Source organism: Buceros rhinoceros, unplaced genomic scaffold (genome assembly GCF_000710305.1).
Source record: "Buceros rhinoceros silvestris isolate BGI_N320 unplaced genomic scaffold, ASM71030v1 scaffold3720, whole genome shotgun sequence".
Lineage (NCBI taxonomy): Eukaryota > Metazoa > Chordata > Aves > Bucerotiformes > Bucerotidae > Buceros > Buceros rhinoceros.
Window position 1 is genome coordinate 515 of NW_010390003.1, and position 19,358 is coordinate 19,872.

Below are 19,358 nucleotides of genomic sequence, written 5' to 3' on the forward strand. Positions count from 1 at the left end.
GGGGGCACGGCAGTACAAGAGCAGGCAGAGGGCTATCTGGACTACAGGTGCCATTAACAGCAGGATCGACGACACCCAGCGACAGCGTCATTCCAGGACCTTGTGAAATAGCGTATTGTTTCTAGAACAGGATAACGCCCCACGCTCCGACACTACACACCTTAAGTAAGTTTCTTTCTTTTTTTTTCCCTGGTAAATCAGGTTTTGTAAAGCTTTTATTTCCTCCTCTCCTTTATTAAGGAAACCAAACTACATACAAGAAATACAGTCCAGTTGAAATACATATCGACACCTCTATATGACTGGATCTAATTAAGCCAAGATACAAGTTTGCAGATGTTGTCTCAGCCTGCACTGGAGGAAGGCAAGGGACGCGCTTCAGAGCCCAGATGCTATTGTCAGACTCACAGATTATGCCAACAAGCACAAGGCTCAAGCCAAACTTTGGACCTACCAGTCTCAAAACCTGGTATTTAGTTTTCATTACTCTTCCTATGAGTGTGTAAAGGCGCACTGGAAAATTGCATCGGCCTTCAAGTGCATCATAAAATTTGTCTTGATTTCTTAAAACTTTATTATAGCTCAAGCAAAATAAATAACATGAGTAGAACACATCCTCATCTCACGCACAATAACTGGTGCTACTCTACCCTTCTTGACCTGCTCTCAAGGCTCTTGCACTTTCTAAAAGATACTTGGGAAGTTTTCATCTCCAGAAATGTTTTGAACGTGACAAGTAAAATACGCCCCAAACTCATTTCTAGTATGTTGTTCTGTAAGGCCCCATTTCCTCCATATTCTGTCTTTTGTAATACTGTAAAACCAAGCAAAAAATGGAAATTCAGGGATCAAGTTAGCCAGCCTCATAGAACAGCACAACACCTGAGCACAGAGCACAAAGCCACTGCGGCAACACTCCCAGAAGGACTGCAGCCTGTCTGCTATGGGTTGCACGGTTTGGGAAAAGAATATGGTCTTTAACAAACATGCAAAGATAACATGTATATGAAAAACAGAAAAATGGAGTAAGAAGTAGCAACTATGTTATATGACAGGTAATATGATCATATTTGTCTTGTCACCGTAAGGATTTCAGTTTTAGAAGGATCCCAAGATGGATTTCTTTCGCCTTCCTGTGCTACTCCTTCCCTATCCACCTATACCTTCCTCTGCCCAGGGTAAAAAGTCTGTCTTCTAACAAAGGAGGCGGCAGCAGAGGGGTGAAGAATGATACGCAGTTCCAAAACCCATTACAACACCAGAGCATCTTCCACAAGCATCTCCTCAGCCCAGCTACACCTCTGCATCTCTGAAACAGCGGCACAGCCAGGAAAACATCAGGAGGCAAGGGGGCACCAGCAACTGAAGATATTCTTAAATCTGTTACCATAAGGAAAAAAAAAAAAAAAATCACTTCTCTATGTTTTGTTTAAGTAGCAAGTGCACCTTTATTTTATATGCCGAAATTCTACAAACTGGACTGTGTCTGCTGTACATTTTGGACTTTTTTTCCTTTGACAGTTTTTAATATTCATACATTTCTTATTCCAAGAGTGGAAAGTGACCAGAAAACAAATTCAAAAGAATAGAATATGCTGGAAAAAAATAAACAATTCTGGCTCATTGTTAACATTTGCAGTATCTTCATTAACAAAACCCTTTCAGTATGTGGCTTCAAAGTATTGCAAGTTCTTTGGGTTCAGGACCTCACTGCTGTTATTAGCCAATTCTCACACCCATTCACGAAAACCACGGAAATCCAAAGTTTCAAATTTTCATACATTAATAAACAACATTTAAAAAAAAAAGACAAGAAAGGGCCTTCATTAGAAAAGGAAACATTTATAACATGTTCTCCTACAGTTTAGTTGCCTTATTGAATTGGTAATTTCCAAACTAATTTTTACTACAGTATCTCAAGATTATTAATTAAACCTCTGCAAAAGTTCTACAGCCCAGTAAATCTTCTCCCATATTCACTGCTATGGGTCTATCATTTATCCTCATTACTGGAACTTCATCAGGTTTGGAAGCTACAGAACCAAAAACCAAACACCATTCCAGCAAGATGCACATATGAAACCCATGTAAAACATCATTTAAAATAAGTTAAGAGCAGTATGTAGACGTCCAGTTAGGAATGATTTTTTAAAAAGGATTAAAAATAAAGTCCAAAGTAGCACCATCAGCGCGCTTGCAGCAAACGTGGGGAAAACCCAAAATTCCCAAATCTCCGTTTGCGAAGCTAAGCCAAGATGATGATGACAAGACTGCATTACAAAACTCACAATGCTTATCCTAGGTACAGTGCATTTTTAATAAAGAATGCACTTCCAGTCATAATTCTAACTTCACTGACATAAGAGTATTTTTTCCCCATACTTGAAATCAGAAATAATTTTTAAAAATCAATTAAGAAATCAACGCTGTCAAGTTGTTAACAGCCAAAGGGTACCCCAAATACGCCATGGGTGGCAGTTTGTGCATCCTACATTTCCCCCACTCACTCACGTGTAAGTCCATCCACACTGTTAAGAGGAGCTAAATTATGCCACTATGAGGGCCACGCATTCTCAGTGAATACCACTGCATTAGGTTTTCTCCCTCCCACAAAGAGTAGCTATGAACTGGAATTCTCTTTATCAACTTCTTGCATGAGATAATCGCTGTCAGAATCCAAGTCGTCTTCGCCTACTGATGTTTCTTCTGCCAGACGTTTCATGCCCCGCTGCTGCGAAATGGCCAATGCATATTTAATATTGTAGATGTTCCATTCACAGCTGTAAAAATAAACAGGAACGTCAGAAACAAGATTCTGGTTTGCCCCAAAATAAACACACCTCTAAAAAGAAGATCTTCTCCAAAGTTCTAATACCACACTATCACCTCCCAAAACCCTCCAGACATTTGTGCAGGGGTTCGATTTAAACTTTTAAATATAACAATACATACAGTTTTGAAACATCTTCAAAATGACGCTGGATGCTTCTCTGAAGGAACTGAATCACAGGGAGCAGCTTCACTGACCTTGAATGGAGAAAACGTGATTTGCTGCGCTATTTATGTTTACACATGGAAATCGAGAACTTTTCTATACTCCCAAAACCTTCACAAGCATACATGTTAACTTTTCAACATGAACATTTTAAAGATAATACTAAATAAATAAAAAGCTGTTTGCTTTTGACTCTGACCTCTATGATTATACTCAATACAATTAATATGTTGCCAGAAATAAATTTTTTCTAATGTCAAACTACAGCTTGAAGAACTAATTCTGCCTGCTGTAGTGATGACAGTTCCTTCCAGGTGCTACAATACTTTACGCACAAGAAAGAGCTTGTTTTAAATCGTCCTCTTCTACTTTAAGCAACAGAAGAAGAAAATTTGTTCCAGCCATGTCAGTAACTAAAACATTAACAAGCACTAATGTTGAAGCAAAGAAAGAGTTACAGAAGGCATTGGTTTTTAAGCTGCAGGAGTCCTTAAATTACCTCTCAGCTGATTTTAAATTAGCAAATTTGCCTATTTTTGTGATCCCAAAAGACTACAAACGCTATACTACGAGTGGGCTGAATGTAATTCACAGACCAGGCCCATGTAGGAAAGCAGAATAACAACAAGCTAAGACTGCATGTACAATCACAATCTAAGTCTACAAAAATGCAATCAGTACCTGCACATTATCTTTCAGTTATATTTAATAAGCGTAATTGTTTACAAACACAATTGCCAAAATCCTACTACCACTCTCGAAATCTGTATGCATTTATAGGCCAAGCAAGCTACACAAAGTTTCACCTGTAATATTTGAAAAATGCTTTTGTGATTTATCCTCGCAAATGCTATTACACATTCCAATTTTATCATACACACTTGTTAGAATTACAGAATCTTTTAGGTTGGAAAAGACCTTTAAGTATTACGCATTCCAATTTTATCATACACGCTTGTTAGAATTACAGAATCTTTCAGGTTGCAAAAGACCTTTAAGATCATAGAGTCCAAAGCGTAACTTTTACCATTAGTTAAAAAGCTGTAAAAATTCAGTATTTTTAATTGGTATGTTTGCATCATGTAGAATGTCAGTAGAGGTTTAAGTAAAAATCCCAAACTGTCAGGTAAATACATTTTAAAGCCTTCATCAGCATTCTGACTTTCACAAGATCTCACCTTGTTTTCAGTTTCTGTCCATGCAGCATGAGCAACTTATGAGCCCAAATAAGATAGAACTCTAAATGACAAGATGTCTCAAATGCAGAGGCCAGGAACTCCAATACTTTCTCCACATACAGGTCTGGGAGCGATAAGCAGACAACATCAACTGTGCAAAATGGAGAAAAAAGACCACAGACATCAGAGTTTAATTACTATATGGAATAACACAAAAGAGACCACAGGAAGTACTGTCTTGGTAACAATTTGATATTAATATTGTATTTCAGGGTACAGTACCATAGTCTCTCAGGAGGCAACCCTTTCTTTGAGCCTTCCAATCACTACTGTATTTAAAAGCAAGAACTTAACTCCACCCCATCCCACATTCTTCCTCCTAACACAATACTCTCCCTACCAACTCCAGAACTTTTACTTCCACTCTTTCGAATTTCTGTATTCAGTGGACCTAGTTACACGTAACACTCAGAGGCAATAAAGGATTCTTGAAAAGACAGCAAAGTCGCCTGCTCACAAAGGAAGCGTCTGAATGCTGGTAGCAATTGTGCAGCACAAAGAAGTGTGATATATAGCTTCTTTATATATAGCTGATATATTTCAAATAATCTCACACGTAGCTATGATGACCTCACTATAAATAATCCTCTCTCAAAAATAACCAACGCCTATTCTCTGTAACCACCTCAACTGGCCTACTGCAACATTCAACTGTGAAAAAAGTTTACCACTTTTAAAGAAACAGGCACGTATTCATTCTGTTAACAGTGGGTTACAGTGCCTGCAATTTCCGTGCCTCATCCTCTGCTTCTGAGGTTTTGGCACCTGCCTGCTTACCCAGTCTTACCCAGCAGAGTTGCTCCAAATTTTGGCAGTCTGAGACTAATTTAGAGCAGCCAGCACGGAGTTTTATCAAGTTGAGCGCTGAATACTTCCAAGGATGGAGACTCCACTATCTCCCTTGTCAACCTGCTGCAGTATTTGACTACCCCTATACAATATGAGTGTTTTAAATATCTAGTTGGAATTTACCATGTTGCAAAAGGTCTGCTGCCTCCTGTATTGCTGTGCAACTCCCAGTCTGGTTCTGCCTTCTAACATCCCATTAGGCACTTAAAGACAGTAAAAATATTCCCCTTCTCTTCTAAAGACTGAAAAAACACAGCTGTCTTAAGCCTCTCCTTGCTGTTATGCACTCTGGACCCCTGCCCCCCAGTAATCTTCCAAGCCCATCACCAGATGCTCCAGAGCATCAATGCCTGTCTTGTACTGACAAACCCAAAACTAGCCACAGTACTCCTGATGTGGTCTCACAAGTACTTAATAGAGAAGACTAATCACTTTCCTCCAAGTGCTGACTACGTCCGTGATCGCACAGCCCAGTATCCAGTTCAGCTGCCTGCATCACACAGGCACACTGCCAACTCCTGTTAAACTTGCTGTGCCCCTCTAACATCAGCTGCTTTTGAGAACTGACATCCAAAATCTTTACCTGCATATCCAGACCTGATCAAATTCCATGTTCAAAAGTCATTAGATAAGCACTAGATGGTAAAATTAAAACTTAACACTAAAAAGTCTACTTTTTTTACAAAAGATCATTCCCTCCTCTTTAGTCTTCAGCTACAGTAGAAAGTCTTTAAATATCAATGTTATACTCCCTCCTTGACCCCCACCCAAGAGCTAAACTCTGCCCTTTACACCTCAACTTATTTGGTTTACACATCTCTGCTTACAGCTGGGTCACTCAAATTTCAGAAGACCCCCCACTCACCTTCATTGCTAGGTACAGCCTCTATGACCTCCTGAATTAACTTCTTTTCATTCAGCTTGAAGGCCATGAGGATAGCCATAGTGTATTTCTTCTGATGCAGTGTTTTGTGTATATTGCTGGGTGTGATATCAATATCCAGCTCAAAAGGATCAAAAATCAGCCCAGAGTCCAGCGAATAGATAAGAAGACCCTCTGTGGTAGTGGCTGCCCAGCTTCGTCCTAGAAGAGAAATAACAATATTTAAGAACAAAGCTGAGTTTTCTAGGACGGAAACAAGAGTAATGATAAACAGATGGCTCTTCATTGCTTATGAGAAGTGGGCGAGACTGAAAGCTGTGCACCACTGATGGACCCAACAGCAATGACAATGCTTGTAAAAAAATACCAGCTCAAAGTGATGATTCTTAAGATTCTTAACTATGCACTGCACGAGGGAACAAGGCTACAAACTTAGCAGCACTGTGTAACATCTGGAGGGACCACGTCCAAGGCATTTGTACTTCACTATTGCTCCTCCAACATTCTACTCTTTTGTTTGTTTTATACAGAATAAAAAAATCATACATTAATTGTCAAATCTCACCTGTAGGAGAGAATCGCAGGCAAGTCACTCTTATTTCTGGTTTAAAGTGCCGATAACTCATGTCACCTACAAGAGGAGTTTAGAAGTGATTTAATGTATTCATCAACAGTTCACGGTCTAGCTCTCAACTCTATTACGCTGTTATCCTTACGCTGAGAAATAATGTGAAACATGCCAAAACCTGGCAGAGTTAAAGACAGGGTAAGTAAGGGACAGTCCATGTCCAAGCGATCCTTCATCTAAAGTTGTGGGACTGAATTTTGCTCTTTGAAAATTAAATCAGGACTACTGGATTCCATACCTAGGAGACCACAGTACCTCCTGTTCCCTTTTGCTTCTACTATGCAGAAGGATCTACCCTTATATCAGCCGAACACTTGTAGAACAGATCCCTGCAGCTTCAGGTCATCCTAACTTTAAAACTGAGCTCAACAATTCAAACCCTTCCTATCTGGTACTGACTGTATCAAAGGTTTGATCCACATAAAACTAGCAACAAGACAGCAAAGCCAAAAGCCATACCTCTTTTTACTCCAGGAAGAGGAATGGCAACACCATCTTCACCTCCAGCCCCTTCATCAATCAGAGCCATACTGCCAAATTCAGTCATTTTTCTCCGATCTAAGTACTCCTAGAAAAACATGTAAGTTCCAGTCACTGCCCTGAATCTCCTCTCAAACATCTGATATAATTGAATGTTACGGAGAATTTTCAGGAGTTATCTAACAAGTATTTCCTTGCACTTTCTTCCAAAAGCTTCTCCAAAATAATGGAGAATTCTGACAATTCCACAACAGCAGTCAACAATGTCTGACCACAGATGACAATCAGGCTGCTTCAGTCTTAAAGTTTCAGAACAGCAAAACTCACTTTAGACTATGGTTTCACATTATTGTAATGTTGTTCTACTTAAGAGATGCACTATTTCCTCAGACGCAGCCCTCGTCTCCTCCTCTCCCTCAGGTTCCATAACTGCACTGCCCTCATGTAGCCAGAGAGCTACGCAAATTTGGTTTTAGGGACCTTTCAGTTTTAAACACCCATCCTCTTCGAAATTCTTTTCCAGTTGGCTCCCTTCTGGCGTCCTTTTAAGCCACATGTTGAACTACAATAGCACAACAGTGGGCAGCAGAAAAAGGCTGCTTCACAAACCTCTGTTGTCAAAGAAATATACTCGGAACCACAGTCAAATACAACGTGACAGGAACACTGAAACAATCATCATTCTTCTAGGTAAGCGGATGTTAAGAAAAGTTACTGGAATTTTTTCCTTCAATGCTTTTCATCATTCACTTTATTTTTAAAGGAATTTCATTTTGCATTTGGCAATATTAAGAAACCAAGTATGTAAAGGGCAGTGATGTTGTTCTGTGTCCCCAATAAAATCCCTCATTCCTTTGCTAACACAAGCAACTGACACCCAGGAAAAGCTAGCGTACTACAAAATACTCAGAATTAAAATTTTATCTTCAATTTTAATTTAGGTACCAACTGACTTAACCATGCTTAAGAGTTCTGCTTGTTCAATGCAAACACACTGCAATCTGGCAAGACTTTAGTTAGCTGAGTGTCAGGAATTAATTTTGTTTTCTGAGAAGTATTTCCTTGCCACTCTCCCACACAAAACCAAGAAAATGAACTTGTGCTTAACAAAACATCCATGAATCCCACTTAATGAGATGTTACACCAAAATAAAAGTCTTGCAGAAGCGGGGAAATTAAAAAAGCTGACTCCTGTGGTCACATACCTCCATTGCATCTAAAGAAAAGTTGCATGAGATTTCAAACTTTTTCATAAGAATCTGTTCCTTGACATTGTATATACAGACAAATTTTGACAATCCACCTGCCAGAATAGACTGACCATCTGCTGAGTAACACAGAGTAGTAAAAGATCTAGTAGACAAAAAGAGAAAGTAATTAATTTCACTGACACATCCAGGCTAGAAGACATGAGTACAATGTGAAGACACAGAATAACCATTCCACAGAAAAAACTGAGATCTTCATTCACATGGTACATAATTAACACACAAAAGTATTTACCACAAACAAGTACTTGGTGCTTTACTATGAATCACAAATGATTTAGCACTTCAGCAGCTTTTGGAAGTACTTCCACACTTCCGATTGAGTCACAGCTCAATGAACAAGCTTTCAACTACACCTTCACAACACTAAGGATGGTCAGAAGAGCTAGAGAAAAAACGATGTCATAGCATGTTTTAAGGAGATAGTTGGGAGCTCATCAGAAAAAGAATACCTTTTTTCAAAAAGTCATTGCTTCCTTTTTTTCTTTTGTTTTGAGTGAGAGCAATACGGAAAAAAAGAGGGGCTCAAGGGAAAATGAGAAGAATGAGTCACATGACTTCTATATACCTTTTGACAGCACACAAATTCAACCTGCCTGTAAACATTACATCACATGCATAGTAATATGTAATAAAACCCACAGTGTATTTAATTTTTTTTTTTAAATCTAACAGTTGCTACACACTAATGGTTACAGAGACTAACAGTACCCACATAACCAGATACCCACCTAAAAACCTATCACATTTAACCAATTAACAACTTGTCACAGGAAGCTGATTATCATGCTGGCAACCCAAGCTTACATCTGATGGAAAAGGACAGATGCTCAGAATGATGCTGACCAGTGGCTGAACTCAGCAAAAGACAAAAATGATCCAACTAGACATCAATTCAGGCAGTCTCTTAAAATCTAACATCAGAATCGAAGTATCTGAAAAGCAGATGCACTCTGAAATCTACGCATAAAAAACAATTCAAACTCAAAAGACAGTGTGGCACCATCTTTTCACTGTAATCTCATTTACTTACTTTCCCTTAGCTGCCTGTTTGGCAGTTATTTTATCAAGCTCCTTCCTTCCCATCTGAAGATCGTGCCTTCCCTCAATTGAGCCCGTTTGCACTGCATTTTCATGATCCCAGAAAGTTATCTGTCCATTCAAAGCAGCAACTGCAAGCTCCTTGCCATCAGGACGGAAAGCAACAACAAGAACTGCAAGGAGTGTAATTAACAGTTAAAAAAAGCACTCAGATCTTTTTCTAAGAAAAGACCCTGTATTTTTCTAGGATCTTAACTACCAGAAAAAGCTGAAGTATAACAGGTATGACTGTACTTTTATCTCTAGTCAACATACCTGATTACAAACCTAGAGTTAGTATTAAATTAATTAAAAATATATATATTCTTGCACTGCTAACCAAGTACTACAGAGAACTATCTTAACTTCTGTGTTTCATTACCAATAACAAGCCTGTCTGTATTTGACATGTTCTGTTGTTCATTCTTCAAACACTTTGGATAATATTTTCGTATTTATGTAAGAGGAAATAAAGGTTACCATCTGAGTTCAGTATCAGTGTCTCCTTAGTTCTCCAGCTGTCTAACATATCCCATAACTTGACAGTTTTATCCCAAGAGGCACTCGCTAGAACACAGTTCATTGGGTTAAAGGACAAACTGCTGACGGGGCCCTCATGACCTGATAAGACCTAATAAAAGAAGAAAACGTAACATGGAATTAGCTGAAAGAAACTGAAATTCATGTCATCTGCATTAGCAAACCCTAAATGTAGCAACGAAGCCATGCATGTATGCTCTTTTAAAGACCGAGGCTTAGGAATATGGCTCCAGAAAAACCAGACCAACTGTGAAAAAGCAAGCCATTTCAGTATGTCCTGCAGCTGAAAACATTTAAGAAAAAACACTAACAAAACCTGTGAATAAGAGTAATACAGATTTTTATAGCATGGAGCTCCTACTCCTCTTAAAAGAAATCTAGGAAAGAAACTAAACTCAAAACTCTAGAGATCTACTCAAGTACATGCTGAGTTACTATAGCGATCTGCATTCAACAGCTATGCCAAATTAAATGGATGAATTGCTGAGTTTATCTACTTGTACAGATGTACAATCATGCTTAAGAGCTGAAAATAGCAAATCAGTTTGAAGAGAATGTATTTCAAACTAGCAGCAAGACAGTGGAGTTGTAACTTCATAGTTTTCTTGTCCTACACAATAAAAACCTTCTATACCAGGAATTGTGCCTCTGCTCCAGCAAAACTGTCCACAGAATCTGTATCAATCTTAGGACAGCACCCACAATTTCTTCACTACTTGCACAAAATATGTAGAGAGGAGTATCTCTGAACAACTACTGGAGGAAAGACTCTCATGTCCATGCATTAGTTCAGCAATAGTAGCATTAATTCATCAGCTAGAAAGAGCTCATTACTCCAAATTCTAAAATCGATTTCCCACACAAATCCAGGATAGCCTCCAAGCAATAAACCAAAAACTGCCAAGAGTAACATAGTGTATATCTCCAGTTCTTGAGTATTACTGTAACAGCACACGTCATGTTGTAGTCAAATCCTCCTGGTAATCCCAAAGTTAGTGTCATCACAAACTATATCATGTGTTAAATTCAAGCCCTCCAACGTTGCAGATCCTTACATCTAGCAGCCTCCCACTCTGCATTGACCAGATGAATATTTCAAAGGAATCCTGGGAACCAGCTGACACAATCTCACCACTGGAGTCCACAGCTAAACAAGAGAACTGACTTGGCCGTGGAGATGTAAAGGTACGGAAATTGCGGTATCTGTTGTAAATGTGAAAATAAATTATGAGAACATTTTAGGGAGATTTAAACATGATTTATGGATGTATTTAAAAAAGGATTTCACTTGTAAAGTCTTTTAAGTTATCAATGGAAAAAGATATTATTTGTGTAAGATTACATGCAATGCCTCAGCATGATTCCAAGATTCAAAAAAGGTACTATTAACTGCAGAAATAACAGCCAAAAATACTCAGAGGAGCTTTCTTCTATTACGTAGCATATGTCCTTTCTTTAGAACACAAATAGTTCTGTACACAGTTGTATTATAAACTGTGGCGAATGTTCTGTTAGACAGACGCCTTCTCCTCATTTGAGTAGTACAGCCAGACAATAATCCTACTGCATTTCCAGCCTCTCTGATAAAAAGTCTTCCAGAATTTTCTTCTCGAAAACCGGAGTCGCAGAACCCCTAATTACTATCTGCATTTGAATCAAAGGCTGAACCAAAAATCAATAAAGCAGTACTCAGGTTTGTGCAACTTCGACCTGAAACAAGTGATCAGCAGTGTGCTGTATTTTGAAGACTACATGAGACACGGAAGCTTTATAAAAAGTTACCTGTGTAGGTCAAAGGCACGCACAGTTCCATCTAGGGAAGCACTCAAAATGACATAACCATTGGAAGTAAAAGTTACAGCGGTTACACCACTGGTATGTTCTGTAAAAGTGACAAAGCAAAAGCTGCTTGAAGTGTTCCACACTTTCACCTGCAAGAGAGACAAGAAAAGCCTTCCTAGAATCTCCATTCATCAGTTCAGAGAGAAACTAAGGGTAAGGCAGCAGAAGAGCAAGGAAAAGTAGTTCTAAAACTCTGCAACAGCATAAAGGACTTTCAGCATTATCAGTAAGGAATTCTGTACAAGTGAGGTAAACGGGCCACAGCTTATCATAAAACCCTTAAAGACACGTCTACGACACAAAAATCTATGAGGAGAGAGGACAAAAAAATTCAAAATGAAGTTAATTTTCAAGGAAAGCTCCAGCACTTGGTAAGCATCTTTGGCTCCCAAGCTTTTGTACTTTCCACAGATAAGACAAGTGTCAAATTCAAAACCAGCTGTGAAGTCATTCCAGAAGTTACAATTGAGATGCTATTTAAATTTTTTTTTAAACAAAAATGTTATGCATTCAAACAGTTATCTGCAGTTTGAGACTTCTGAGGTTTGGCCAATTTTGAATCCAAACAGCAGACAGGATAAAGTCGCAGGTCTTTTTCCGACATTCAGACGTTTTGCTAAGAAATAAGATACCATCTTTGTCCCACATACATGCCAAGGGATTGTGGGATTATTCTGCAAAACATCTTTTAAAAAAAGGTACCTCTATACACAGCCTGTCATTTCATTAGTAGTCATCCATGAGAAGCTAATTTCTCTTTTAAATATCAAGCTTTTGCAATGGTACAATTCGGAAAAATCTGTTTAGGAATTGCACTTTTATGAATAATTTGAAATTAATTTCACATCAAAACCAATTATTAAAAGGGCATGAATTTGGGTGATTTAAGTTAATTCATCTCAAAATATCACAGAACTACCACAAACATACATCCATTAACATGTGACAAATTCAATCTTTTTATGTTTATGGTGACTGCATCTATAGCAATAATTTTAAAAATCTGCTAAAAAGCCTGAGTGATGCAATTTGCAGAGGACACCGGTAATAATAAATAAAAATATATTTGCTCTAGAGAGAAAAATAAAAACATTTAAGAGAAGGACAAAAACCCCATGATTTTATATAAGAGAAATATGCATCAGTTACAGAGCTTTCTATGTAAAGTGGAAATTTAAGCTGCTTACTATGTTATTAAGACTTAAGCTGATGTTTCAGTAACAAAGCCACACTTACTTTGCCATCCTCCCCTCCAGTTACAATGTACTGTCCGTCTGGAGAATATGCTAACGACACCATGCTGTTGAAATGTCCCTGCTGCTTCAGCACGTAGGACTCACTTTGCCATTCCCACACCAGCAGCTGACCCAAACCTGTGAATGCATGAGAAGGATTAACCAGAATTACGAATACAATGACCCTGCAAATGCGAGCCACAAAACGCCTAATTGCAAGCAACCTAAAGAAAAAAAAGTTGATGTAGACAGATTGCACTACGCATCTGTCAATGCTAATAAAAGCTTTTTCCCTTTAATAAGTTCAAGGCAACTTTCCTCAACAACCAGGAGCTGTTACCTGAATTAACGTTCTCAATACTACAACAGTGATGCTATTACCCAGCTGATAAATGAGCTGGAAAGAAAAACAGGGCTGCATATAAAGCTATAATCTTGGTTACCATGCAAACCATTATGGACTAGGTGGGAACACTGGAACATCCAGGCAGCTTTGTAAAATGGCACATGCAATGAACAGCAAAGAAGAGACTGGGCCTAGAATGAAAGCATGTGATCAACTACAAGGACTGTAGGCTTCACCCTAATTCTGCTGGAGCTTTTGTTTATGAAGCATACATTTTTTCCTTTGTCAGCAAAATACTTTCCTGAATCACAAGAATTCTGATGAGAAATTGATTAGGGATACTTGCTTTACTGTATACACTAGAGAGATGAGACTATAAATTATCAACATTTGGATTAAAGATGATTAAGAGGAATTCTGGGCTTGCATGCCCATAACATTCCTTATTTTTCTGTGAATACAGACCAAAAAACTTTACAAACCTGAACATCCAAAAGCAATCCAGTCACCAGTACTGTTGATGGAAATCGAAGCTATCCTTTGGTCTGAAATACTGAAGAAAGAGAATTATCCAGTAAACAAAACTGCATTTTCATACCTTGTCTGATAAAACTTCAAATCCAGGGTTTATTATCCCTGTTCCAGCAAGTTCATTACTCAACTTGTGTATCACTGTAACTTCAAAAGCTACATACAAATTCTCTATTATACTCAAAACCATCAAACAGAAAATACTGACTTATTTGGAATGCAGACAAGAGTATCTACAACCCAAACAAACATGTATTTGCCAGCACAGAGAAAATCTCCCCACACCCAAGAAAAAAAGAATTTGTACAAGGAAATTATGCATTCTTTAGCTGGCATCATACAGTGATAGAACAGAATTATGGATTTATTTTTCAACTTAGAAAAAATTTACAGGTAATTTGACATATGTAGAACTTTTTTTCATGTATTATCTTCATTTTCTACAAAGAAACTGAAAATGAAGTCCAAAGCACTGAAGGAAACTATAGCCAAGCCAACAACTAACTACTCTGGAGTTCCTCATTCAGACCTCACTCTTCCATAAGCAGCTATGGAACAGCTGTACAGTATTTATTACATAAGTCTAAATATGAGTCTGTCCTTCCAGAAATTAGGACACTAAATAGATACTCAAATTTTCAGATTTTTGTGCTCTGATTTTTCATCCTTCACTACAGACATGGTGTGTTCTCAGTCAAATAAACAAGAAAACACCCCCGGAAACATATCCCGCCCCTTCGAAAATCCAAACCAAACAACAACCACCACCACCCCACACCTCACCTCAGGGAGTGGATCAGATTGAAATCTGGAAGCTCATGGAGATGAAAGATTCCAGAGGCAAAGCCAGTGACTAAAAGGTGTGTTTTCTTGTGATAGGCTGCAGATGTCAGGTTATTAAAATCTCCCTCTTTATTGAAAAAATACCTGGCATTAAAGAAATAAGAAAGAAGCAAATGGAATGTGAAAAAGTATGCTGTTATAGCTGCGTCTCAATATAGGTCAAATATTTTGATCAAGGTGCCCTACAATAAAAATAAAAAGCAGTAGTTCCAGAAATTGCAAAATACATGTACTTGACATAGCTAGTCAAAGCTAATTCACTTCTTTTCCTCAATGTTTACAGCTACTACAGTAATATGATTACTACCAGCAGTGACACCTGATCACATGCAACAAAAGGGACTAAAGAGGAACTGCACTGTGCATTTCCTTTTGCTCATCTAATACCAATATGGATGATGGCTCTCCTGAGTTCACCGGTTATCCTTCTGTATGTAAATACATCCTTATATTCTTTATGAAGAATGTTTTCTCAGTTTTGAGGTTCTTGGTTTTGTAGCTGTATCTCTTTCTGGAATTAAATAGATAAGCACCACATGACAGTCAAATAAAGAAGCATCTGAACGTTTTTCAGCAGTTGCATACAGCAAATTCCTTCAGTCTGGAAGTGATGTTCCCTGAGCCCAATTCCAACCTGGATTGGGGTATGGTGCTTGCTTTATTCCTCCCTTACAGTCAGAGAGGCTGTAAATAAAAGCCTCAAGTCAGGCGTTTCCAACTGGCTCCTACATACCTCCCATCTCTCACTCATTCCACTGACAAGAAATTGCCTACGAACATTATCCGTCTTCAAGAAAAGCTGAATGCTGAGACTATCTTAAAACTGTGTTATTCTTTGTAAGCCACATCTCCTTTCACGTGGACAGACAGGGATATCCTTCAGGAAGGCATCTCCAAGCAGTTCACCAAAGAGGCTGATGATCTACCTTTATCAAATGTTGCTGTCACCTCTTGAAGTCAACCAATCTCTTCTTGCAAGAGCTTAAAGATCTCATTACACTCTTTGAAACTCAAAAAATAAGATGTTCACAATAATTCAGTATTTCTTACATTATTACAATTACACTGACTTGTTATTCTGAAGGTGAAGGATACTGCCCTTCATATACTCAAGGTAAGACAAAAAGGTCTTCCACTGACAGTATCTAAAACGGGATCTATAAGCAAATTACCTGGGCAGTTTTATGCTGCTTTGAATGAGTGATAAAGGGTCAAAAAAGCACAGTACAGAAAATCCCTGTAACAAGTCTGTCTCTGGAAAACGGAAAATCACTTACTTTGCAACACGTGAATATTTAACCTTATCTCTAGTCTCTTGTTCACTTGGATTGGCTTTTCCACGTATTTCTTCACCTTTCGGCTCTTCAAGAAACTCTTCATCATCTTTTGCTGCATTATTTTCCTTAGCTGCATCTTTAGGAGGCATGGGCTTCAAACCATCAAGCTCTGTATCACACTGCCACACACAAAGAGCTGCATCCTGGCTGACTGTGTACAGCTAGAACACAAACACACGATTACTGGGTAATACCTATGTTTTGTACTCTGTTGTTGTGTTACGAACATAGACCTGCAGAAGGGTTAACAAGTCTGCACTCTATCATTAGGATAACACATTCCTTAGTTCTCTAGAATTCAAGGTGATTTGATCTGTGAAATTCCCCTCTTCTGAGAACTGCTGATTTATTTCACTTGCCCTCAGATAATTTTTTAAAAGATCAAAGGCAATTTGATTACCAATTAGCATTATAGCTAATTATTTTTTTTATATTTATAACTATCTTTGACAGGGGAGCAATTATAAATAACTTACTCTCCTTCTAAAGTTTACTTCTTCAAGTGTTCATGGAATTGTATATTCACAGTAACAGCAGAGAAGTCAAGAGACATATTACTTACATATTTTCCAAATTTTGAGATATCAAAATAGTCAGCAGCCTCAGCTACAAAAAATATTCCACTTCAACTATTTTAATATTAAAATTCAAGAATGTGATTGTACATACATCTAGACTGTTCTCTTCAAAAAAGCAGGCTACTATTAAATCCTTATGCCCTCCAAGTGAGTAGTAGATCAAGTTTGCCCATCGTTCTGCTCCAAACACCCATGTAGACATGTCCTTGCTCCCTACTGCAAAACATCTACAAAAGAAAAGGCAATCTGAATTAGAACACCGGTCTGCAAAACTCTTTGCTGTGTGGGGAACATTCTGAGCAGGAAGACACCAGTCATCACTTAAAAGTAATTTTACGCACAACAGTTTTAAATTGAGGTTGGCAACTCTAGCAAAGGTAGATGGAATTAAGTACTGTCAAAAGGTCAACCACGCTCACATTCCTAAAATACGTTCCCTTTAGAGATAACCAGGCATTTTCAAGCAAAATCCATTGCTGATACGTGCATATTTTACACTTTCTAGTCTACCTAATCATATTTTTTTAATTAAGATTGAAATGAGAAGCAGAAAACCCAAAAATACCTTCTAAAGCTAGTACAATACTCTAGAGCAAAGAAAATGGACTGTAACACACATACCAATATTAACGAGAGCAGGTAGATAGTGCTTTAGTTTATCAACTCACTTGGAATCATCAGTCCAGTCAATACAGGTTGTTTCATCATATGGACCATAGTAAGTTTTGTCCAGAACAAATGCATTAAATTCTCGTTTCTTCCCAGGAGCATGGTACATAAGGGCAACATTGTCTTTTGTAATCACAAATTTCCTGTCATGTTGTAGGGGGGAGAAAAGCATAATTGCACACAAAGCTGTTAAACCAAGCAATTGTTCAGCACGGACTGCAATACAATGAAACAAAACAATGTTTGAAACGTTTCTGCGCTACTGAAATGATAAACCCTCACCTACGATACATACGCACAGTTGAGACTCAAGGCAAATCTTATGTTTCTAAGAGTCCCACCACAGACATCATACCTGTGACAGGCAAAATTCCTGCCAGTATCTGTTTCCAAGGCTTTGCTTTTCCTTCCATCTCAATTTTACAGATAAAGTGACTCCCTGATCAGCTCAAAATCTCCCCTACACTAATTAACAAGTTCTCATTCCGAGATTGGTCAGAATGTCTTCACAATTACAACTAGATTCTGGGGCAATTTCTGTTTGGTTCTAAAGCATGCACATTTTACTTACTTGCCATCAGGGGAAAAGCTGACACTGTGAACAGGCTTGTGAAAATAAAAGCGATGTATCACACATTTCCCAGTCAAACTCACAAGCAAGGCAGCTCCCTCTGTACAGACAGAAAAAGAAGGATCATGTAAATAAAATCAAGTTCCCAAAGAAATCATAAACCTAGCAAGCTTATTTTCTTTCCTTAAAGGGGGGGTGGGGTGGGAGATGTGGGGGAGGGTGTGTGTGGTTCGTGATGTATCTTCGCAAGAAATAAACTTTGCAAGACAATGTGCTTAATATTATCAAGATGAAAAATACAATCAAAATTACAAGTTGCTAAATTCTGTAAATAAAGGTATCTTCCCCAGAAATTCTAACATAGTTTTTAAAGCAGAGCACTTCTGATTTCCACTAAGATTGAACACCTAGCAGTACCTGTTTTCCTTTCTTAATGCTGTATTTTTATTTCATTCTTTTATAAAATAAATGCCTCCCTTATGAAAGTACCTTCATCAATCAGAATGGCAAGACTTCCATCTGGAGAGAGTCCCATGCACACAATATTAAGCCGTGTAGCCAATGGGAATGTCTCACACTTATTACTGCAAGAAAAACATAAAACAGTAAATCTGATACAAGGATGTAGAAATAACAGTCATCTTCAGTATCAGTGAAGCATGGCTTGACACCTACGTTAAAACCACTGAATAAACTTGGATGTAAAACCTTCACAACTTTCTTTAGTCGTCACTATTCCATAAACACCAACTATGGAAGAGATGGGCTCCTGACCCGGAGACCGGCAAAATGACCACCAGTCACAACTCTGGCCTACAGGGCACCGCAGAGGACAGTCTAGGCTTTGCCATATATGACAACGGTACAAGACCGAAGCTCACAAAGAAACCATGTGACTAAATCAAATGCAAAACATTTTTCCCCTCTGTATTTGTTTCTAAAACACACCTTTACATACTTATGCCATTCTTCCCGCGGGCAGACTTACAGAAAATCTGCACTATGCAACACGTCATCAGTTATTCTGCTATATTTTAACGCTAAGCCAGAAGCCTTTCAAGACCTTTTGGGAAGGCAAACCATTTCTGAGGCGGCCAGCCCACGCCAGCTGCACCCCCCGCACCGCGCAGCACGGAGCGGCTCACCCCCTCACGGAGGTGCCGCGGGAGCCGGCAGTACCGGGAGCACCGTTCCCCCTGCACACTGCGGACAAACCCGGGTCGGGCTCCACAGCCTCCTGCGAGCTTTACTGCACACGCACAAAACCGCGCTGCCCACACCAGGCCCTTCCCCCTTCCTGCCTGCCCGGAGAGGAGCTGGCTGAGCGCTAGGCCGGAGGCCTGAGGGGAGCTGAGGGCACAGGAAGGAGGCAGACGCCGGGGATCGCTCACTTCTTCAGGTCGAAAAGGGAGATCCTGTTCCCCACGGGGCTGATGAGGGCGCTG

The 19,358-nt window shown here is 38.9% G+C and overlaps 1 protein-coding gene across 1 annotated transcript; it reads right to left on the reverse strand.

Annotated features, from left to right (window-relative positions):
- Positions 1–2,506: 2,506 nt before the first annotated feature.
- Positions 2,507–19,351, reverse strand: LOC104493334 (periodic tryptophan protein 2 homolog; the record flags this gene model as incomplete). The annotated part of the gene is made up of 20 exons (XM_010135996.1): positions 2,507–2,780; positions 2,953–3,027; positions 4,174–4,324; positions 5,948–6,166; positions 6,531–6,596; positions 7,053–7,161; positions 8,279–8,426; positions 9,375–9,555; positions 9,902–10,052; positions 11,017–11,164; positions 11,744–11,892; positions 13,040–13,176; positions 13,867–13,937; positions 14,699–14,842; positions 16,036–16,256; positions 16,765–16,900; positions 17,342–17,485; positions 17,914–18,013; positions 18,403–18,497; positions 19,305–19,351. Coding segments are annotated over 20 exons (2,652 nt in total), but the record flags the coding sequence as incomplete, so codon positions are not given.
- Between the last annotated feature and the right edge of the window lie 7 nt (positions 19,352–19,358).